At 38.6% G+C, this 25,076-nt stretch overlaps 1 protein-coding gene across 4 annotated transcripts in view; it reads right to left on the reverse strand.

Annotated features, from left to right (window-relative positions):
- The window catches only part of SGIP1 (SH3GL interacting endocytic adaptor 1), a 217,130-nt gene that overhangs the window by 60,188 nt on the left and 131,866 nt on the right, over nt 1-25,076 (reverse strand). For 2 of the 4 annotated variants that reach the window (XM_060139821.1, XM_060139823.1), the window contains 6 exons: nt 10,800-10,824; nt 9,782-9,833; nt 8,372-8,457; nt 5,259-5,351; nt 3,802-3,876; nt 970-1,461 (listed from right to left, as the gene is read on the reverse strand). In XM_060139821.1, the coding sequence (XP_059995804.1) occupies nt 970-1,461; nt 3,802-3,876; nt 5,259-5,351; nt 8,372-8,457; nt 9,782-9,833; nt 10,800-10,824 (823 nt within the window). The remainder of the gene's footprint in view (nt 1-969; nt 1,462-3,801; nt 3,877-5,258; nt 5,352-8,371; nt 8,458-9,781; nt 9,834-10,799; nt 10,825-25,076) is intronic. The other 2 variants (XM_060139822.1, XM_060139824.1) reach the window with 2 other exon arrangements.

The following is a 25,076-nucleotide window of genomic DNA, read 5'->3' on the forward strand; positions in this document are numbered from 1 at the left end:
TGCTCCATCCCCTGTCACTATACTTAGAGTTGACCTCATAGGCTGATGAGCATGTCAAATGATGACATCAGAGAGCAGTTTGTTTCAGTGGCAGCTTGATTAGGCTGGGGATGCAATAAGGCAGCCTCTTTTTTTGCTGTCCTCTAAAATCTCTTTTTCAAACCCTACTTCTTTTTCTCTGAAGTAATTAGAGGTGTTAACATAGTTCTCCCACCATAAGGAAAATAAACAGAAAAAAAATAGAAGAAAACGCATTGATCTACAAAAACTAGGACTCTTGAAAAAAAATACAAACAGATTTATAAGCTTGTAAGTTGAATAATGTCTGAGGATCTAATGTATAACGTGGTGACTGTATTGAATGACTGAAATTTGCTAAGAGAGTAGAACTTAAATTTCTCACCAAAAAAAGAAAAAAAAAGGTAAATATGTGAGGTGATGGACTGTGTTAATTAACTTGGTGGGAGGAATCCTTCACAGTGTATGTGTATATCAAATCATCAAATTGTACACTTTAAATATCTTACAATTTTGTCAGTTGTATCTCAATAAAGCAGAAAAAAACGAAAAAACCCAAACAAACTAGGGATCTCGTGGAGGCATCTGATGAGGAAATCAGACATTAAACATGAAACTCATTTGCTGTGAAACCTGTCTTTCTAGAACTTTTCCTGAATTCTAAACAATGACATCACAGCTTTCTTTAAAAAATATACACCTTATCTGCAGGGTGGAAGGCAGGGCACTCCTAAGGGCTGCGAGTGCAGGGCAGGACACATCCACAGACTTGCACTATGACCGTGAGCATTCGATGCACTAGTACATGCCACAGGGCACAGGACACCCACGCCAAAGGAGGGATGGCTGAAGCTCTAAAGCCAACTGCCAGGCAGGAGGAGGGCGTTGCTCACACTGCAGTAGCCACGGCCATTCCCGGTCACACGAAGCACACTCAAACATAAGACGTACCACTGGTGGTCCCCGTACCACTGCCCGAGCCAGGTCCGGGGGATGAAACCACAGTCCTGTAGGTGGGTGGTGGTGGGGCAGGCGGAGTTGCTCTCTGCCCCAGACCCAAATCTTTAGGAGATGAGATTGTTTCTAAGTAATCATCTTTAATGAAGGCCTGCTCAGCGACTTTCTTCTGGACTTCTTCTAAGTTGAGTGGCGATGGTACATTGCGAGGGGGACTTGGAGGTCCTGGGGGGCCAGGAGGGCCCGGGGGGCCCAGAGACGGGGAGTCAGCTGGGTTGTCTGAGGCAGCTGGTGGGGACACCACCTTTTCCCTTGGAGTCAACTCTGGAGTAACACGTTCCGGGGATGTATCAGAAAAATGGACCCACTTTTCTTCAGCATTAACAGCAACAGACTTGGGGGACAACACAGGGCCAAAAATGCTGTCCAAGTCATTGATTGATGGTAGTTTTTCAATTTTGACCTCTGTGGCTGCCTGGTCATTTCCTGTGGTTAAAGTAGTTGATTTTAAAATTTAATTGACTTTGTTAAAATTATTTGTATGGGAAGTGGGAGGGGTGAGGTAAAGCCTGGTAAATAGATTGTCTTGTGAGGTGCCTAGGTAGGCATATTTCACAATGGAAAATCTTGATTGGAGTTGAAGGGAAGGGAAGAGTTCCTTGCGTCTACAATATGAGTATCGCCTTTTTTGCTATCATTTACCCTCGTGTGGGGTGACCCGAGTTGGCTACTTCTACCATCATCGAAAGCACTTGAGCACGCGACTGCCCTCCAAGGCTGCTTACAGGCATGCAAAGTGTGGTCATTCTGAGAAGGCAGTGTTAGGTTCACAGAAGTGTACAAGCTCTGGAACTGGAAATTCCAAAAGGGAGGTCCCTTTGGAAAATCTGGCCTACTGAAATACAGAGGACACAACCAAAAAAGAACTGATAGCTGGAAATGACCCTCATTTGATAAAGATTGTCTACTCTGGCATATTAAATGAAAATGTTTCGTGAAACTAATGACAATATCTGTTAGTTAAAAAAAATGATCACATCATAATTAGTTGTATAGCCTCCACCTTGAACACACCAGAAACACAGCACAAAGATTATTTAAAGAGATATCCCCACATGAATATTTACAAACATACACATACACACTCCACACACCACACACACATAGGATAATGAGAATACATTTACTACTTATTGGAACTGTTACATACATACCTGTTTAATAGGGAAGAAAATTATAAAAACATCTTTATAATTTCTTTTCTCAAGTCTAACCTGTTAACAGCGAAGGCATAACTGATATATATCTATCTGAAGTCGCAAAACAAAAAAGTCTGTTTTGCTTAAGTATTAGCATTAGCTATTCTTTTTAATTCTTTTCAGTAATAAGAGAAAAAAATTAAAACTATCTTCTACAGCTTGGCAGGAAATACTTGATAACAATTGAAATGTGAGGAAGTGTACCTTTTACTAAACTGAGGTTATTTAAATTAGAAATTGTTACCTAAATAATTGCAAGGCATGAGCAGAAGCCACTTTACCTTTAAATAACCTTCTAACTATAAGAGCTGGCTTAATATTTCCATATTTCACATTTGAAAAGAGTTAACCTTCAAGGTTCCAAGGCTACAGATAAATGGGCCACAATATTTATAATTTTGTTGCTGGTAGATTTATTTATCTCTAACACATTCATGGGAATCCAAGGGGCCAAAATGATTTGAACTTGCAAACACCTTTACCTGTGACACTCTGGATGACTGTTGGGTCTGAATCAATGTAAATTTCATAAATGACTATGTCTTGCATTTGCTCTTGTTGATAAATACCCCACTCTGTAGCTATCAAACTCACCAGGCTGCATAAATAGCTAAGGATGAAGCTGCAATAGAATTCCAAAGGTGATGAAGAACTGCATTCTAAGGACTCAGGCACATAAAATAACTACTATTGTCTTTTTTTTTTTTTTTTTTTTTGCGGTACGCGGGCCTCTCCCGTTGCGGAGCACAGGCTCCGGATGCGCAGGCTCAGCGGCCATGGCTCACGGGCCCAGCTGCTCCGCGGCATGTGGGATCTTCCCGGACCGGGGCACGAACCTGTGTCCCCTGCATCGGCAGGCAGACTCTCAACCACTGCGCCACCAGGGAAGCCCACTACTACTGCTTTTGACTTGCTAGTCCAGTAAGACTAGGTAGATTATAAACTGTAGGAATACATAGTATTGATTTTAATAGACGGTAAAGATGTGCCTTAGAAATTATCTGTCTAAAGGCATGCAGCAATTCCTTGCCATATTTTATCATCCTTACACATCTCTTTGCCGTGGGATAATAAATACTTTAATAACTACTGGGAAAAATTCCCACCACCCAAGCTTACCTGTATGCTGCATATCTCGGGAACCATTCTATTATCATTGTGGACGATACAGTTTTAATTCTAGAAAGAAACTTATTGGTTCTTGGAACAATACAAATTATGCCTTTTAATTTGTAAATCATTACAGTGAGATCCAATGAAATGAGATGTCAATTGAACAATGACTTTTGATATTGAGTTTGTTTTCTTCCATCTCACAAGTAAATGTGGCCTTTGTTCAACAACATTATACAGAGAAAACATGAGTTAGGAAAGTGAACCCTTTTGTGAAACCTGGGAGTGATACTTTGAAAGAAGTCTACATAGTGAAATGTAATGGCAATAAAACTAAACGCAAACAGTTTCATGTTTAGTCTAGCCTATAGCTTCCAACACATCAAGAGCATGTTGAGGTACGGGGCCACTGCTGATTGCCACGTCATCCCAGAGCAGAAAAAATAAAGCTTACCTGGTCCAGTTGTTAAGGGGGAGCCTGTTCGGGGTGGAGTGGCTGGTACGTGTTTTGGAGGCAGTGGTGGAGGTGCTGCCAGGAGATAAGAAGCCAAGCATTGCTGATCACACTCTCCCTAAGTTACACAGTATTCCCTAGGTAGGCAGGATTGGGGCTTTCGCTCATACTTCTGCTATTGGAAAAGGAATAGCCATTAACAATCCATCTTCTTTAAAGTTCAAAGCTAAGGGATTGAAGCAGGACTCATTCAGATTCTTCCATTTTATGATAAGAATTTGTCAAGAGAAAGGCAGATAGTAACAATAACACCATCATTTCATTCATTCGTTCCTTTGTTCAATATGCCTCAAGTACCAATGAGGTCCCATGTCCTGTACTAGGAATGAAGGACGTGGGTTTGACTACAACGAGCCTCTGGCCTCAAGGAATTTACTACTGAATGAATGAAGATCATGGTCACAGGCAATTACTGTCCAGAGTATGATCAAGTACAATGAGGGGCTCAGGGGAGGGTTTTTTTTAATAGAGTCAGGATATTATGGCTTGGATGGAGTCTGGAAAGATTTCTCAAAGTTATATGTCTTAAATTTTGAGTATATTTTTGAAAGACCGAAGCAAAATGATTTGGATCAAGGAAGAATGAACAGATTCCTTTGATGAAATTATAGCTAAAAAAATCCATGAGATAGAAAAAGTATTGTATTATAACCCCAACCCAGAGACTCATCCTTCTGAACTGGGCTTGTCACTTTGTGGGCCAAAGTTAAGAATTTCAACAGGTACGCTGTTTTCTTATTCTTTCTTTAAATGTATGTTTTCCTCTCACTGCTATATTTGGTAGATTTGATGAGTTCACTTTTTTCTTCAGGACTTCTTTCCCCAGCCACCTGGAGTAAGGGTTGGGGGCATTCTGGAATAAGTGGAGATGATGGCTCTCTTTGCTTTGAGATGAAATTGCCCTGATCTCCTGTCTCAGCTTCTCTCTACCATATGGCATCATTTCTTTTGTTCTCCAATTATCACTCTTTCCTCTCAATGTGCCCTCTCTGTTCTCTGTAGCCTCAGTTGTTCTGTAGGCCTAGCAGAGACCTTATCTGATTTGGTTACCTCTGTGTTGTGTGCTAGCCCATGCCTGGAGAATAGCAGGGTCTTTAGTTCACTTGCTTATCACTCCTACATAAACCTATTGAACGAATGAATGAGCCTGTGGGACGTCAGAAGAAGCTATAGATTCCAAGTTACTTATTCTGCTTTATTTATTACATTATTCCTGTCTCAACCAACTGTCCTAGGCCCCTGTAACTCTAAAGCTTATCAGGATAACATCTCTTCTTAATGTTAAACAGTCCAAATGTGGCTTATGTAGACTTTGTAAGGGTTGCCTAATTTCACTATGCAGGCAGACAGTAAAATGAGTCACTTATTTTTCCAGACAGAGCAGACCCATAACTTACTTCCAGTGGGAAAAGGCCTTGTTAACTTTGGCGACTCCGTGCTTGGATTAACTGGTTGGCCTGGACCCCATATCTCAGGCTGATCTAAAAGAACTGGAAACATAAAAAGAAAATTTCCCAGGGTGAGTTCAAAAAAGAAACGTCCTGAGTTTAGAACTTAAAATTTCAATTTAAAGTTGAGTTTCACAAAATTACTTCTGTCTTCCCTCAGTCCTAGCAAATTAATTTAGAGATGTGTTTTTCCTCATTCTTTTCAAGCAGAGAATGGACATAGGAGCAGAGTGTGTGTGTGTGTGTGTGTGTGTGTGTGCACGCACACACACACACATGTGCGCAGGGGGTGTCTGTGTGTGCACATATAGCTAAATAAAAACTTGCAAAACAGAGCGTCTGCATTCTTTTCCTGGTTGGTCACTTAAGGACATTCTAAATGTCAATACATGTACTGGCTCCTTTCTGGCACCCACTTGAAAATCCAGGCATTACTCCCATGGACATTTGTTTTAAGTTGGTTTATTTAAAGTTTGCTATGAATAGGCTTCAAGAATGAAGATGCCTGAATTCTGTACAGCGGTTCCCACCTTTAAAGCATCTTACGGGGTCTTTAAACAATCCTTTTACAGTATCATAAAGAGAAATTAAATTATTCAAAAAATGTTTGGTGAACATATTAAGAGAACCAGAAAAATAAATAAGTCCTTAGGCATCTAAAGTAAATCAGGGCAATTAGGTATTAGGCCTAAGGGCACTGAATCTAATATTTCTTCTTTTTTTTTTTTGGTTGTTGCCATGGTAACAATGTAATGAACTAGCTCTTCTCAGCACCTGTCATGTGCCAGGGTCTGTGTAAATACTGCTTGTAATTCATTAGGTTGTAAAACAGGCTGGGAAGTCAGTTGGATGTGGATTTGAATCCAGCCTCTATGCTTACTCTAGGACCTTGGGCAATTCGTGTAACCTCTGAACTTCCCTTCCTTCAGTGTAGAGATAATAAGAGCAATCTCAAAGAGTTACTAAAAGGATTAAAGGAGGTAATGTATATAAATATAATGTATATAAAATACATGTAAAACACTTATCACAAGGCCAGTAGCTATTATGATATATTTTAGTCCTCACCTCACCACCATGTGGTTGATATTGAGGAAACCAAAGATTACAGTGATTAAACAACTTGCTCAATGACATACATGGTGAAAGCAGCAGAGCTAAGATCTGATCCCAGGCGTGCATTCCTAACTCCAAAAATATCCACTTTCCTCTCAGGCCTTGTAAACTAGTGATAGAAGAATCAATAAAGAAAGTAAGAGTGAGTAGATAAGAAAAGTAGGTGCAGATATTGGAAGAGCTAGTATGTTCGGTGCAAATGTTGGAACTTTACAGAACTTCAGGGGCTGAAACCACCTAAAGAACAATCAAGACAGGCTCATTGACAAGTTCAGGTGTGTATCTCCTCTCCACCACAAACCTCAATGATGGTCTTAGCTCTGTTTTGTTTTAACATGAAAGCACACATTCTCCAAAGATGTGATGTAGCATTTGGTTTTTTGTAGATGCAGTGTGAGACACCACTTTGATTTTTACGAACTGTTTTCTATTTTGTCTATCAGGTTTATATAATGTTATGGGATTTTTTAATAGGTAGATTCAAATGCAACAAATCAAACCCCACCTTCAGTCACTATACATGACTTTATGTCATGAAAAGTGAGACTGATCACAGATCGGTTAATAAGATAACTGAGAACCTCACCGCAGGGCCACCTTTATTTATGGATTCTAAGTTGTAGACATTTAAATCACTGAAGGAGTATTTAGGGATGTTCTTTATACACTTTGCTAACTACATTGTTGAAAAACATTCAGCTGTGGCTGGCTGCTAGCTGTCTCCCAGGATCCATTCTCCATTTCTTCTGCAGTTAAAGTTAAGCAGGCCATATGGCACTAAATTCTTTCTGATGGGCTCTGGTTGGAAGTGATGCGTCTCTCTTCCAGGTTTTGCTCTTACAAGAACTGACAGTGAGTTCCATGGGTCCTCCCCTGCCCCCCTTTCTTCTGATGGTGAGAGCTGGAGCAGCCCCCTTGCACCCAGAGATGAAGGCCACATGCGGAGGATAGAGGAGCCACCCAACCAGTCCTACGTTGTGTACTTCGAGGCAGTTTACATGAAACAGAAATAAAATTCTATCTTGTTTAATTCACTGTACTTTGGAGTCTCTTTGCTGTATCACTGTATCTTAGCCTACTTACTATGCTTTCAAGTCTTGTTGTCCTTAACACTTATATCTAATTTCCTTCACCAATTGGTCCTAGAAAAATCATCTTTGATTGTACATAACCATAGGGGTCTTAAATCAAATGATTTCTATAAAAATACCCCATATTATCAAATATATAGCTGCTGGAGATCCATGCATTGGACATAAATACATTTTAGGAATAGATGAGATCCCTTTCATAAAGAGTTTCTTTTATGTCAGCAAGGTATACATTACTCACAGCCATCCAAAAATGGTTAATGTTTAAAAGTTAAAATATTTAATTCTAGGAATAAATATTTAATAGGTAAACCCAGCAATAACAGCCAAAATGATATTTCTCCCATAACATTTTATTTCTAAGTTGCTAAATGATTTAAGGTCATTCCTGGGTCTTGAACCTGCAAACAGTGTCTATTGTGTGAGTAAGACAATTGACACCTTCACTGATGAGGTCGACAAGGGAGAAAACGTGGTCAAAGAGGCTATATCACAATGACAGTGACTATGATGGGGAATTTGAAGGTCTGGCTCCATAATAATGGCTGTTTGGCTAATAGAACACTTATTCCCCATCCAGGGAGTTGTAGAGATTTGCAGTAATTCTTATTGACCTCTTTTGAAGAGTGAACTTGTTAGCTCTTAGCTACTTCTGGAAGTAAAGTTTCAAATCCTGAAATGCTAGAGGTCTGCAAACCAAATTCCCATGCTGAGAGCACACCTAGATCAGAACTATCCTTTCACATGAAGATCTGGTGATACATTACAAACATGCCTCAAAACACATTTACTCTAGGTAAGTTATACTTCATTGAAAGGAAAAACAAATCTACAGATATACAGAGTTTTTCCTACCTTCTGTCTTCTGTTCATCAAAAGCTGATTCTAATGGTGGGCCAAAGAGGGGAGCAAGTGCCATGGTGTCATCTGGAGGTTTTCTGCTGAATCACACACATTACAGCAAAACATAGAGAAAGGAAATATTAATGTTAAAAAAGATATAAAGCTTTCAAATATTTTCCACAGTAAGGCCGATGTATGTGTGTGCACTTATGTACATATATATGTATGTACTCAAGCTCCTGAGGGGCTAAAAAGTATATTTATGAAGAGGTCAAATGTTTATGGACAAAAGGATCAGTAGGAGGTAAGGTCCCTCATTCTCAACGGGGGCCCAAGGGGCTGGTCCAACAGAAATACGATGAAGAGAGAAACTCTTTCAAAGCATCTGAGTCTCTATACCTAGAAGAGATTATTAAAGATAACAGTTTATTGCAAAGCACCTTCTTCTCTTAAGATCTCAAAAACCATTTATATCTGTCTTCACCACATCTCTGTGTTGTAGTTAATGTGGGTTTATGATTAGTGAAAGTCAGGCACAGGGAAGTTAAGAAACAAGCCACCAGGAAGTTTGTGTTTGAATAAGAAACTGAGTCTACCAGCTTCTAACTTCCATCCTCCCCTGACCGCCCCACACAGTTGACTAATTATAACTTCCTAATACCTTAATACTGCACATTAGAAAAAGAAGAGCATTGAGAAATCAGGGGGGAAAGACAGGTAGTAAGTTAGACGCTCATCCTGTCTACTAATTATTACTTAAACTGATTATTAAAGAAAAGCTGCATAATTATCTCCATTTCTTCCCCAGACCTGATTCCCTTCATTGATCCTCATGAGTTCTGTGTGTGTTGGGGGATAAGAGGTGAAGAGGAGAGGGGAGGGGTTAGAGAAGGAGGGAAAGTTAAAAGGATCCAGCCTTTAGATAGAAATAGGAGTCTTTGGGGGAAACATTGCTTATGTGCACAATACTTACTTATCCCAAGGATTACACAGTGTAAAACACAATGCTTTGCCAAAAACAAAAAACAAAATAGACGATTCCTTTGGTGTGTGGCAGGTAGAACGTACCACAAAATTGTAGCCAGCTAAACAGGCTACTCTTTGTAAGGCAATATAATCATATTTCAGATCAGCATTCCAGACACCAAATGACGTCTTCATGTAGACGTTTAATCCTCTCATTAGTGAGGGGCTCCATATTCTGATAGATGTTACTTTAGATGACTACAGGGTACCTTCCTAAAGATCTCCCTCAGGCTGCACTTAGGAGAAATGATAACATATTTGAAACTGCTGTGACATACACATATGGGCAGGCCCTTTGTTATTAGATGCTGAGACTTTAGCCCAAAGGAGATTTGTTTCATTGTTAACAGTGCATGATGCCTTGCATAAAACACAACTAGTGTTTTTCATGCTCACCTTATGAGTTCTGGAGTTGGTGTGGAACGCCTGGGTCTCGCTATTTCTTCACCTGACGCACAGGACAAAGGGAATTTTTAGGCATATTTTTACCATGTTTTTTCTTTTATGTCTTATGAGCTATGTTTGGAAACCTTAGAGATTTAAGTCCCATCAATAAGCAACTCCATGTGAAAACTTTGCAAAACAAACCCAGAAAACAAACCCTCTCCCCTGGCAATGCAACAGCCATATATTAGGCATATGTAGTAGCATTTTCTTTGGTATTTATAAAACTAGTTAACCAGGGAATTACCATGATAAGCCAGCAAATGGAAGATGTGTACACTGTAGAGCTTAGTGGAATCGCACACCATTCTTTCAATGCCTGCTGCCTTGATCAGTTCTGCTTTTCAATTACCATAAGAGAATACTAAGCCAGGCCATATGTACATAGTGCATGAATCCAGCATTCTCTGCCTGTTCTTTTCTTGAAATGCCAAGAAAATGTTATACCTTTAACTAGGAACCATTCATTTAAAATTTCCTAGAACGTGCTGTATGCAGCAGAAGAAAATCATGCCACAGGTATATTATAACCTATTTCATATCGCTTTGGTTTACTAAGATTTTCACATCAAATAACACAAAAATGGGTAAGTTGCATCTACCTTCAGTTCCTTCAGCCCTCCTCCTCTCCCTACCCCAATCAGCAAACACACACTTGATTAAATTCATTTCTAAAGTCAAATGATACAGTAAGAGTTGACAAATATAGGAAGAAAATAGCAATGTTTACCCCAAAACATATTCACTTTCAGGATCTAAACATTAGTCATTCAGAACCCACAGAGCCCTTTTATCATTACAAGATTTCTTTTATCATTACAAAATTTCTTTGCTGTAAGAGTAAGACATTTGTAAGCCTTAAAAATCAAGCCCAAGAGTGTATAAGTTGAATGTATATATGCTCCAAGATCCAAGGAACTGTTCCTTCTTTTAAGTCGTACTCTATTTCTGGTAGCTAAGATATACTTACTGGATAAGTTCCTTTTAATTGCACCCTAGAATTAGAAATAGACACTATAAGGTTTAAGACCACATATATGTTATGTACAATATGTATATTTCTGTCATTTCAATTAAACTGAACTCAAAGAAATGCAGTTGGGGAAAAATGAATTTTTTCTCAGAATTGCATTCAAGTTGGAAATTGTAGACACACACATATAAATCAATTTTTCATTTTATTCAAAGATTACAGAGAGGAAAGAGAGTAAACAATAAGTCTTCCAAACCAGAAGAAAACCCTTACCTGGGTAGATTTGGTAAATTAAAGCAAATATTGAATAGTCTATTAAAAAAAAAACCCTTGAAATCTAGCAGTCAAGAAAGTAAATCCATGTTTAACTTATGTTTAACGTTTAAAAATTACAGACTGTATGAGGAGTACTCTCTGCTCTTATCAGATGGGGTCCATAAGTTGCTTGTAGAAACAGTCATTAGTTACGAATGCAATTTTTAAAGATACACGTGGAAAATGTTAAAAAGAAGGAAAACTTGAAGGTATTACCACTGAGTGGGCTGTTCTATTCAGGGAACCAGAGAATTCCATTCTTTCCCACCTGCCCTTCCTACCCCAATTTCTTTCACTTGCCTGCCATGGGGGCACCAACCTATCAATTGGGTGTCAATTGGGTGTCATTCCTTTAGCTCAAGGCACTGTGATTCTATAGGAATGACAATTTCCTTGTCAGGAATAATCTGAGAAGGTCATTTTCAGATTTATAAGGTTATTTTCAGATTTATAAGAAGGTCATTTTCAGATTTATATATATAGGAGAAAATTATTTTGACAACAGAAGATTGATTCAAGTTTTGATTCAAAACTGCTGTGAAAGGTCCTTAGCATGTGATGCTTCCAGAAAAGCAGACCACTAGAAGCGTGGCCTCATAAGATGGGACATGGCTTGGCGGGGCCTCCTTAGGAGAATGACAGGGGCAGAGCTCAGGTTGGGGAAGTGGAAGTATAATAAAGTTTTCAAAAGGGTATGACTATGAGTTTGGTGGGTGATAATCAAACACATTTTTTTATACTTTCCTACTTTGGTGAAGGCTCAACATGGTGGTCACAGATGTTTTCTTCTCTCAAATGATAATATAAACAACTCAGGACAAGATGTAGCACCTCTGTAACAGACCTATAAGAAGGTTCTTTCCCTCTTTCCTAAGGATTTATCAGAATTTTGTCTCATTTTGAACTCATTTACAATTGAGGAGCAGTTTCAGACTGAATAAGATCCACTAGATGTTTTTTAGTGACTTGCATGTATGTGCTATATAGAGATTATTATACATTATTAGTAAAAACTTTTTAATAAATATTTTATTTATTTTAATAGATAAACACTTTAAATCAGTACATGTAAGTTAACATGTTCATTTAAATTAATAAATATTTAAAGCAAATATGATCATTTAAATCAGTTATGGTCATTATAGGAGTTTTGATGTGGGTTGGCTTTTGGAAAATAAGACTCTGTAGACAAAATAATAAGAGAACAAATTGTTTAAATGGAGTTACAATGTTTTTCTAGGTTGGAGAGTCTCAGATTGTCAGATTTTTATTAATAAAGTCTGAAGGAAAAGATCAGGTGGAAGCGTTAGGTCCAAGTAGTCAATCACGAAGTTGACACTGAGGGAATAGGACCTACCTAGTATAGTGAGACCTGAAATTCAGGAGTTAGGGGACCCCAGAAGCTGTATTGAAGACCTTGAAGACCTGTCTTACCCCTTTATTTATAATGTAATATTCATGAAACCAAGAAAGATACAAAGCTTCTTTGGTGTTCATTGGTATTCATCATTTCCTGGTGTATCAATTCATTTGATAGATGTTTATTGTGGAGAGGCACTAGACAAGAAGCCTCTGTAATATTTTATTAAATATTCCGTATGAATGAACAATCATCAGTGAAGAGGAAGAAAGACATGGCAGAAATATGCAAGAAAACCGTTGTTTAGAAATTAGAAAGAATAAAATCATATCAATTTAGAAAGGAACAGATGTTCAAACAATAAGCAGGAAACCATTAGCAACAGAAAAGAAAGTCCCGTTGTCCCATGATCCGGCATACAGATTTTGATGGCCTTGTTGTCGAAACAGGACAACTCTAGAACAAGGTTAAGGTGATGTCGACCACATAAAGCACATTCAGGAAAAAAGCCTATTGAATCCTGAAACCTTCTCCTCCCCAAGCGACCACATTTTCTTCCTTTCAAGGACTGTCTTTATAGGTAGACTGTGAATAGACTTCCTGCATTTTGCCTTAGTTAATTCACTCTTTTTCTTTTTTTAAAAAAAGGAGTAACTTGTCATAAGCTGAGCTGTGACCCCACTGCTGGATTGGAATCAGCCACATAGTCCCTGTAGGTGTTATCTTTGATCATCAACTACGTGGCTTAAACAGAGAACCACAGCTTGTCAGCTGGCGCAGAGTATTTGTCTCAAGTAGTAATTGACTGATCAAATTGACATAGGCCTACTTTCTGACAGCATTGTTTCAGTTCCATTTCCTCTCTCAAGGGACTGACTGGGCAGGTCCAGGTCATTTCAAACATAGCAAAGTCTCTTCTTCTTGTTGCCTCAAATTTATCACACTGAGGAAAATAACAGATTTACTTTGAGCAATGCAAACTAATACTGATTTGCCTTCAGTGATGAATATATATGTGACAGCCTAGAAAGATTGACTTGAAAGTACGTCTCTTCCTCCCAAGATAGAAATTATGATTGTGTATGACTCTATATCAGTACACTGAACAATTTGAGTTATGGTCCAGGGACTTATGTTACATTCAGGCTTAAAAACAATGTGGTTTACAAATTCTTTCCTTACTTGCCTTACAGTTTTCTTATTCTTTATTATCACCTTGCTATAAATTTCTATGGTGATTTCTGGACAATCTCCAGCCCTTGTACACACACACACACACACACACACACACACACACACACACACCACATTTTTTACATTTAGCACTAGGAGTTGGGGTACCTATGTATTAGTTTAATTTGTTATGGAAAAGTGCTCTGATGATCCTAAAACATGCTCTTGACACATATAAGACCAGAGACTTTCAGCCACTAAACCTAATTCATCTGCCTCGTTCATACTGGGTTATCATAAATTTAACAAGAAGCCAACCTGGCCACCTTGCCTAGGCAAGAATTATCTCTATACATGTTTAAGGTAAAAATGTTGAGGATTCTTACCGGACTGCGCCTCTGTGATCAGCAAAAAGGAAGAGAGAACAGACACCTAGTCAGAGAATGATGGATCAGTCAACAGGCTTGGGTAATAGAAGATTTCATAAACAGCTAACTAAACACACACTCCAGGTAATCAGGCCAAAGGAAGACAGGCAGTCATTGTGTTTGTGGCTTATTTAAACCATAATGAGGTTTTGGAGAACCTTAAGGAGAATCTATCCATTGCATAATATAGCTTTGCTAATGAGGATGTACTGGTTTCAGTTATGTGTACATACAGACAAAGCAGAAACATACAAGAAAATTTTACTGATAGATTTAAATGTCTTGTCAAACGGAGTTTTTCTTCATATTGTTTGAGGAGGGGAGTTTTAGAAACTGGGTAGTACAGAGAAAACTGTTTCCCCACACAAAAGGGTGTTAGCAAACATCATAGACACGATGCATTTCCCACATAATTCAGGCTTTAATCGGAGCCTCCAAAAATCAGAGAGCAGGATTAGAGACACCTCTCCTTTGCCTGGCTCTTCTCTTTAGTGTTCTGTGGAATGAGTGCGGATGAGGACTTTTTTAAAGTATATGTTCTTGGCCTGGTGTGATTTGGGCAGCCTCACCCAATGGGTAGAATGTGGTGGGGAAGATAAGAAGCTCCTGACAAGCACAGGTGTGAATGATGAAAATTGTCCAGCACCAATAAAACACTGGTGGACCAGATGATGCCTGGAAAAACACAAAATGCTGACCTACGACTTTTTTCTTTCACTCCTCAAATCTTGATCATGGCTGCTATCAATTTACCCCAACAATCTCTGGTTGCTCTTCCTCTTTGGGATTTCTCTGTAGTAACAAGAGTGACTATGATGTGAGTAGGGAAAGAGCTGTTGCTCAGTTTCTCTTTCAGGATACGGTGAATTCACCAGAGGCTACCTGGGACCCAGTACCAGCCAAATTCCAAAATCCAAGCAAGAAGCACAAACACAAAAGTATCTAGCAGGTTGCTTAAATGAAAAAGATGATTCTACTCTCCATAACATAGACAAGAAATAAAAACCTATAGTCTTTTAAACCTACTCCAGTCGATTTTACTTGTAATATTTTAGATATTATTATTTGCCATATTTTTCCAGTTCTGTTCCTTACGGATCCCATCTTTCTTATAAATCTGTCTATATGCATGGATGCAATTTAAATGAAATTAGAAAAAGGACATGTTAATATGTATTTCTGGGCTTACATTCTTTTACTGACGAATTCATACTGTGTTTTGAGAGAAATCCAAGCACTCTTTTATATATTTAGACTTTATAATTCTTTAATGACCAGGCTAAAGTTCTTCACTAAAGAAGATGTGGTCATTTATGATTTTGCTTTAATTGCATGTCAAACATTTCCTTCTTAAAAGCAGCATAAAATACAGTAAAGAGGGGATTAAAAGTGACACAATTTCCCCCAAGATGATTATGAGAAATAATGCAAAATAAAATGTGTATTGCAACCATATAGAGGCAGAACCTTAAATTCAATAAACTTTGTTAAGATTATAGAGAACAACACTGTTCAAAATAATTTCAATTATATAAATTCACCCAAATTAAGTCCAGTGAATTAAAAACTATATAGTTCATCAATAGTTCCTGTTTGTATTTTTTCTAGTAAAAGATAACATGAAAAAAAGGAACATCAAGGAACATCTGTTGAAATTCATGTAGTCACAGGCTTATTAACCAAAAGCCAGAAGACCCAGCTAAAAGCTATAGAAAGGTCAGACCCAGAAAACCTCAAGGTCCACAATTAAAAGTGATCTGAAACCTGCAAAATAAAAGGAATTCCAGAAGTCAAATTGAAGGACTTTCTATACACTAATTATCACCATTAAGGAGCATAAAGCAGTTGTAGGTTCTGCTGAACACGGACAGCAAAATCATTATCCGCCAGGAGGGGAGAGAGCCTTTCCTTTTAAAAGTTTTATTTTACTCTTTCTCCTGTCATTTCCCAGGAACTTTGAGGCCTTTAGCATTCTATCTTTGTTCTACCAATGTATAGAATTTGCTTCAAAGGTGGAAGGAAACATTCAGTATCTGATCTTGATATATTCTGTAAGCTGAACACTCTCCATGTTAAATCACAAACTCAAAAGCTTGCAGGGCAAGGAGCAGGGGTGCTGTGCACGAGGGAATGAGAGTTTCACAAAGCTTTGGTGAAATGGCCACAACTCAGAGGCCCCATGCTTGCAGCACAAAAATATGGGCCTAATGCTGCCAGATCTTCAGAGCTGTCAGAGAAGACGCATATCTTGATTTTTTTTTAACTTCAAAGATTCTGGCTTTTAAATGGCATTAAAATTGTTTTTAACTGCACGACCAAACAAAACATCTATTCAGTTGTTCAGAATCTGCAGGTGGCCAATTTGTCTCTGATTGCAGACATTTGTATCACACATAATAAGCTCTCAGCAAGTTTTTTTTTTTTAATCTACTGTTATTATTATTTCACCTGATTACTCAAACAGGGATTTTGCAATTGGTCTATTTGTTTTCTGAACAAATTTCTTGTGTTCCTAATTAAACATTAATTGCTCAATTTCTTGACTTCTCTTGACCTTCTGATGCATTCTGGAGAAGGTATTGAAAAACATTTTATTTTCCCCTCTATTTTTATCTTGATGTTCAACTTAGAGATAAGTCTTAGCTTGTATTTTGAGGCTATTTTCAAAGTGGGTATGATTTGGTCACTAGAATGAAGATCTTCGGTCAGAACATTTTGCATTTCTAAAATTTATATACTTGGCTATATGAATACGCCTTCCTAAAAGAAAATACTTCAGTAAATGTCCTCACAGCACCCACAGTGTCCTTACCCACACTAGCTTTGTTTTGTTATTTTTCTGCACAAAAGGATTAATTTAAATTCAGCTAAGTAGGCTAACTTAGTCTTTGCCAATGCGGGTAAGTGTTTTAAGATATTTATAAAAAGAAGTAACCAAACACAATCTGTCCAGCTTGTCAAAGTCACTAAATAACCAACCTCAGGTTTTGAAGCTTTACAACATCCTCATTTGCTAAAATTCAGTGCTATAGGGAAACAGAGGAAAATACGTGTAAAGCCACAAAGCACCCAACAAATATTATTTTTATACAGTCTAGTCATAGCAAATTCAGTCATTCATGGTAGTGAATTTTCTAGGAAAGAATTAGAATATATGATGATTATGTTTATTATTATGGTCCTAACCAGTTTCTTGTTTGCTTTCAAATGCTTCAGGGTGAAGATAACCTCTCTGGCAAGCACCTATTTGATGTCCCCACCCCCGCCAACTTTTGTGTTTGTCTATATTTAAATTTGTTCCCATATCTATTACAAGTCAGAATGCCTGCCAGATCCAATAGGACTTGGTAGAGATGATCTTCCGAAATTCCATTTAGGAAGAGACACAAAGAGCCTATTACTAACCAAGATATCACTAAAAGTTGACTGGTTTGAACAGCAACAACGTGGGCATTGCCAAAGAAAAACGAGGCAGGGGAGCAGGAGGAGGACTCATCCTTAGAGGCACAGCTAACAATGCAAAGGAGTACTTGTAGTTGAAATTGCTGTAAGAACAACAGGAGGAAAACCAATGAGGAACAAAGAGTTTTTAAAGCACCACGGATAAATTTCAGACTACGTAGTCCTGTCAATATTTGAAGTGGCCAAATCTGGATAATTCAGAGGAAGATTCAGGGTCAAAGAGAATAAATGAAATGGGCAAAATACTGTTGACTGAAAAAAAAAAAGCACAATGCGAGAGTTGTGAGTTAAGTTTTATTTGGGGCAAAGTGAGGACTATAGCCTGGGAGACAGCACTTCTGATAGCTCTGAGAAACTGCTCCAAAGAGGTAGGGGGCAGGTCAGTGTACATGTGATTTTGGTGAAGGGGGAGCACATGCAGTCAGGCACATAGTTTTTGCAGAAGGTTGCTGCTAGTCATGAGGAGCAGCCATCACCATGAAGGATTTTAGTGCTTTTCTATATATGAAGAGATGCAACAGTTGGGCTCATAAAATCTTCTCCTGAAAATATCTAACCATCTGAAGTTCTGCCAGTTTTTCCCAGAGCACAGATTGCCTCATTCCTGATCTCCACCCTGAACTCCTTTCAGGGAGTGTTGAAGGTCAGCAGCTGCAGTGGCTCATAATTTAATCCTTGTAGAGGTAGATGGAAAGTACCAATTTATAGTTGGCAATACAAAGAAAGGTTACTGAAGCGCACCATCGATATGTATGTCACATAGCATGTGACCCAGAGTTGACTCGCAGTTACACAGAAGTGGGCCATTCAATTTAGTAATAGTAATAGTTACAATTGTACTAATTTTATTTTTGGAAGCAATGTCATTGGGTCCATATTTTGACAAATTGTAATATTTTGATTATGTCTTTTGTTCTTCCTGTGTCTTCTGTTCTTCCTTCCTCAAAAAATCACATGAAATTGTTACCAGTACATTTCCTGCATGTGGTACAGAGACTGCCAATGGGCAGGATGGGAGATTTAGCAATAATTACAGCATCCACTTAGGTGAGGTCAACAGACAACCAACTACTTCTCGGTGTGTGTTAGCATGGAAACACAATATTTTCATATTTTCCACTGGAGAGGTCACGTGTGTCAGCCACGCATTAGCATCCTGTTCCCATAAATTAGGCAGCTGAGACAAGAACAGTGCATTTTTTTTTTTAGTAGATCTGTTTCATTGCTGCTCTTAAAAAAAAAAAAAAAAAAGATGTAGGTACACCCTAACAGACCTGTACTGCCACTGAAAATCACCCTAGTGTTTAAAAGGACAATGTAAGAGGTGTTTTGCACTTTATAAAGATCTTCTTTTTCTGTCTCTGACAACTTCAGAAGGGGATAATTTTTTTGATTAATTGAAAAAAAAAAGAAGAAAACAAGACAACTTCCCTTTCCTAGGCCAGCTTCACAAGCATCACTCAGGATGCTATCATGTTGTACATTCAAAGAAAATTTAACAAAGAAATGTTTGCCTAGCTCACGGTAAATATATGTAGCTTGACTAACCCAAGTGGAAGCTGCAATAAATGAAACTTAATACTAAAATATTTGAACATATGCCTGTGATTGAGGCAGAGGTGAATCTTTACAAAATTACCCTGTGGCTCTTAATAACAGGTTTGGAAAATCACTTAGCAACCAGCTTCCTTTTATCCCCATGGGGCATAATTAGACTGTGTCCTGGTTCACAAAGGTTTGTTTTTAAAATTCAGAATCTTGTTGAGGTGTTAAACACAGTCAGTCATTAGATATGCAGATGATGAAAATGAACAGAATAAACAATGTTTGGCCAAGATGTAGAAAGGATTTGTTGTTTCTTACCGGACTTTTCCTCTAAAAGCGTAGGCATGAGGAGGAAAAATAAAGAGAAAATGAAAGAGGTGAAATATTCAAGAAGATACCACTCAAGGCTCAGAATAACCTTACTTAAAGCAGCTCTCTCAGGCATGGCTTTTATAAATGCTTCCTGTGGATGTCTGATATAGTCATACCCAGGCTGCCAGCTTTATACCACCCCAAAACATGCTGCTTGGCCATACTGATTGTTTTGAGCTGTAGGCACTTGAAAACAGCAAAATCAGGAGAGACTTTCTATGAACAACCCTAATCTGCCTAAACATAAATCTTCCAATTGTCATAAGGGTTTCACCAACCAGGAAGGACTGACTCAACATAGGAGTGGAGACCAGAAATCAACACCATACCCAGACAAACTCTGTCACAAACTATCATATCTCCCATCTATGCTTCCAAGGGTCCATTCATCTTCCCTAAATTACTCTCCCTTAAGAAGCCTCCATCCCTCTCCCTTTTCCCTGTTAAGACAGTATTTAATCCTGAATTCTGAAGACACCTCTTAGAGTTGCTCAATTTTCCTGAGTGTTTGCCAGGTATACAGGAATAGACATGTTAATAAACTTATGTTCATTTTCCTCTTGTTAATTCTGTCTTTTTGCTGAAGAGTCCCAGCTGAAAACCTAAGACGGGTTGAGGTAGTTTTGCCTCCTGTCCAAGTTCAAGTGCTAGAGGACATAGGTGTGGTCGCCATTTGAGCACATTCTAAGCTCTCGTTTGAATGGTTTACTTTTATCGAACAGATTTGTACTTTCAAAATAGAGAATTATGCTTTGTAATATTGAAAGGAGCGGGAAAATTCCATGAATGCGTTGCAGCCAAGCATGAAACTAAAATGTGAGATTTTCCCAAAATTCTAATCTTGTCAGGGAACCTGGTACCTAGTATCTTCTCCCAAGATACTCTGGCTAGAACCATCAGTTTTTCCATTCCATCCTTCATTTGTCCCCACCCCGCATTGGGCAATGACAAATTATTTTCCTGGTGAGTGGTCCCTGGCCCCTGGGAATGCTCTTTTCTTTCCTCCACAGCTGCCTTAATGAGGGCTTCATTTCTTGCCGACAGTAGTACTCCACCAAGCTCCTCCATATTTCATCTCCTAAATCCATCCTTTGTACCATCCCTAGAATTATTTTCCAAAATTACTGAAGTCAATGTATTACTCTGCCCTGCAAAAACTGCTCTATTATTCAGAAAATAGAATGCAACCTCCATTCTGTAATTTAATGCCTTTGTGGTGGGCTTCATCTTACCTTCACTCCCTCGTCTTCCACTGTTGTCTGTATGAAGCCTACACTTAGCTGCAGACACTCCTTCTCGTCTCCTGAACTTGTAGTACACTCACACTTCCCTGCCTTCTGCTCAAGCTGCTTCTTCAGCCTTGATGCCTTTTCCCTCCCTCTCAATTACCATCTTACTTATTCTTCAGGGCCAGTAACATATCCTCTATGAGGACCTTCCCCAAGGGCCTTTCCAATTAGAATAAATTGTTCCCTGGCATTTATTAGCCTCAGAGAAAACAGAGGTACAAACGGGTAGTATATATTTTTGCAGTTCTTATTTTGTTCTGTATTATTTAGATGTCTCCATTCGATTATTAGCTCCCAGTAATGGTTATGAATAACCTCTGTCTAGCCCCAAACAGAGTGCAAGTCACACAGTAGGCACTCAAAGCATGTCTATGAATTTTATTTTTGTGGTCATTAAAACATTATACAAATGTTTAAAGCATAGTGTCTTTTAAAATATAGAAAGATGGGGGGCTTCCCTGGTGGCACAGTGGTTGGGAGTCCGCCTGCCGATGCAGGGGACACGGATTTGTGCCCCAGTCCGGGAAGATCCCACATGCTGCAGAGCGGCTGGGCCCGTGAGCCATGGCCGCTGAGCCTGCGCGTCCGGAGCCTGTGCTCCGCAATGAGAGAGGCCACAGCAGTGAGGGGCCCGCGTACCGCAAAAAAAAGAAAAAGAAAAAGAAAATATAGAAAGATGAATTGCTCTCTGAAATAAGGCTGAATTGTATATAATATATAGCCCAAGGGGTATGGCCCCAGTTGTAATGGTTCCTTCACCAGCTCCTATAAATGTGTCACTTAGCTCCTATTTAACTGTTGATCTTTTTGCCCATTAGTGACCTCAGGGGCTGATGTGTTACCAAGGCTCCAAGGAATTGGCACAGCTTTGCACAAACACTGGTGTAAAGCTATGTGACCAGCTCTCAATGCTCTCCTATAGCAAAAAGAAAACGAGTGTTTCAGCATAACTGAGGCTCAAGATAGGGCCCACATCCTAGGTGCTGCTTTCAGACCCAGACCCTTGCGAAGTAGCACAGAAAAATGAAAATGCTTAAGGTCCAGGTCCTCGATTTACAAACAGAAAGAATTTTGGGGTTAAAATCAAATAGCTTCAAAGAAGTTGTCATGGAAGGAGGTGCAAAAGTTTTTATGTATTCAAATTAGCTTAACCCCTTATTTTCTGCTTGCTTTTGCGCAAGACATACTGTTCCTCAGTTCCTTAGTTTGTAAAGTAGGGATGATTGCTATCTTATAGAACAGTTGTGAGGATTAAAAGATATGGATGATAGTGACAGATAAAATTCACTGAGAATTTACTATTATTGTTTTACCTTATGAGGTTGGTGTCATTATTATTTCTAATTTACCAGTGAGGAAAAGGAAGGTCAGTTGCGTTCCAAGGTCACGCGGTTACAAAGGATGAGAGTGGGACTAGATCCCAGCTTGTCTAACTCCAGAAAGCCTGGGCAGGGGTGGGCTCATGGCACAACCCAATTCCCCTGGCCCTTATCAGCACTGGGATTTAGAAACAACAGAGCTAATAGCTTGCAGATCACAGAGCCTGGAAAATAATCTTGGAGTTTTCCAATGGAAGGAGTTAAATAGGTCATGCCTGTCTATCATAGCAGGTCACAGGGAATGAACTTTTCAGAGAGTGAGCTTGTATTTTTAGGCATGGTGTCAGATCTTAGAATTAAACTCTGATTATATAGGTAAATTTCTCAGCCTCTTTCTAGAATTAAGTTCATTTTATTAAATTAGAATCAGAAGAATAAACATGAACACATGAGTGATAAGGGCCCTCCCCTCCTGCCCACTCCAGGCTAGATGATGATTAAACCATCTTTATTCAATATGTTGTTTTAATTGTTAGCAGCTATCAACACCTAGGCTATGGCCGTTGGGTTTAAGAGTTTCTTCAGAATGTTAAACAACCAAAGATAAAACATGACAAGACAATTCTCCTTTGGGGAAAGCAAAGATATTTCTTGATTTAAAATGAACTAATAGCATCAGAATGATTTTTAATTATGGAAAAGATAATAAAAGAAACAAAAAAGACATGTATACCTCCAGGTACTCGTGTTCACAGAAACAAAGTCAGTGAATTTTTGGATTGAACAATATATATACCTAAAATATAACCACTGTCTCTAAGTGCAGGGATGTTCCTGTCCTATGGCCTGAGATAATATAATTTTCCAATTTGCAAGCCTTGTTGAAAGGTAGCTCATCCTTATGATCCAGGAAGCTTTCCAAGGAGCACACAGACCCCTGCCCTCTGCGGATGGAGTCTCTCTCTGGCTGCACTATCCTAAGTCACTTTCTAATGCAAGTAGTCATTCAAGTTAGGGTTTGTTGAAGCCTTCATTCTGCATGAAATCTGCAGCATTTAAAACTGAATTCTGTTGGAGACCCAGACCAAAGCTAACTGAGGTGAATAGAGAAAATATACACCAGAGTTTCAATGATCCTTACATGGAGATTTTGTGCTCTAAATACACCCCTGTCCTCTGAACAAGGAACAGAGCTGCCATGGGAATTTTTGGCATCAAGTTTCACAGAGTGGGATCAAGGCACAAAAAGCCAGATCTAATTTAGAAGCTTTTTAAGAGTCCACAATTGTTTAACCTTAAAAATAGGATAGCTATATTTTGAGTCTATATTTTAGCTAATGAGATTTTTTATAGATATAACCACTTCCTATCAGTTATGTATGAATAGTCAGGTATTCACAAGGAGCAAAAGGATTATTTATTCATTTATTAAACCATTAACTGATATTTATTGGGTACCTAATAAAGACCAGACACTATTCTTGGTACCTTGGTGAACAAAACCATAGGAACAACAAACAAAAAACTTCAATGAGCTTTTTGGGGGGCAGGGGAGGAAATAGATAATAAATAATAAATATAATAAGTAAGCAAAGTATTTAGTATTTTAGAAGATGATACATGCAATTTTAAAAAGTAGAAAAAATATAAGGGTTTGGGAATACCAGGGTAGAGAGTTTTGTGATTTTAAATAAGATGGTCAGGAGAGGCCTCATTGAGAAGGTGACTTGAACAAGCATCGGAAGCTGAGAGGGAGGTGGCAGTGCCAGTATCTAGAGGAAGAGGGCACAGCCAGGGAGCTGGGAGGGCTGGTGTGAGAAGGAAGAGTGGCAGGTGTTAGTCTGGGGTCGTGGTGTCCCCACCGCGAGGGTCTTGAAGGCCAATGTGAAGACTGGCTTCGCTCTGCTCCCAATCAGGAGTTCTCAGCATGGACGTTTAGTCACTCTTGGTTGCTGAGAAGAGGCATTGATGAAACAGATGAAACAAGACCAGAAAATGCCTGGATGTGACATATGTTGTTGTTTTTCACTACTGTTTGGAAGCTTCTTTTGATTCCCCATGTACCATGCTAAAAATAAAATAAAATAAAATAAAGATGGGCTTCACACAGGCTGGGAGGTAGAAAGAGAGTTTCAACTGGGCAAAACAGAATGAGACCAGTCCATGTTGCCTTCCCTCTGTGTCGGCCACTTCAGGACAAGTAGCTCAGACTGGCGTGCACAGCTCTGTACCACAACTGTGCTGGTGGCTGATTTGAAACAGTAGTTCTTAAGGTCCAGTTAGTGACTGTCCTTTAGATAATATAAGAGACAGAAGGAAATTTCACCTTCATTCTGTTTAGAAATGAAATTTCCTCCAGTCTTTGAGGAAACATTTTCTGACATAATTAATATGGGTGATTCGCACTCTAAGATTTTTTTTTCTAAAACAATGAAAAAGTACATTCATTGCTGTAGATTATTTCTGGCACTAAAAAAAAAAAAATTCTCCTTTAAAGAACAAGGGGATAGATCCTTTTTTCTTATACTGTTATACTTATTTTTATACTATTATTCATACATTTATAGAAACTCTTTAGTATAAAAATAAATATAACAGTGTAAAAAGATAATAAAGTATTTACCCTTTATTCTCAAGGTCATGGACCACTAAGTGACTGAAATCTGAGATGAGAAAGCAGACATCTCATTAGGATGTATGGGATTAGGGGAAGAGAATTATGACAAAAAACTGGCAGCCTCAGAAAAGGACACATTAATAAACTTTAGAAAAGAACCTACAGATAACTCCTATAAGAGAAGAACGGTTATTGTTCATACTGATCATCCATCTGATAACGAAGAAAAACTTGGTTGAACTGAAGAGGAAAAGATAAAAAATTTTCTCTCTTTATAAAATAATGCGAGGGATATAAGTTGTCTTATATCCAAGTGAAACACCAAGTTCCGTATACTTCCCACAGTGAAGAGCACCCTTCTGTTCAATCAACCAACAAATTTTGTTTTGTTTTG

This window comes from Lagenorhynchus albirostris, chromosome 2 (genome assembly GCF_949774975.1).
Source record: "Lagenorhynchus albirostris chromosome 2, mLagAlb1.1, whole genome shotgun sequence".
Lineage (NCBI taxonomy): Eukaryota > Metazoa > Chordata > Mammalia > Artiodactyla > Delphinidae > Lagenorhynchus > Lagenorhynchus albirostris.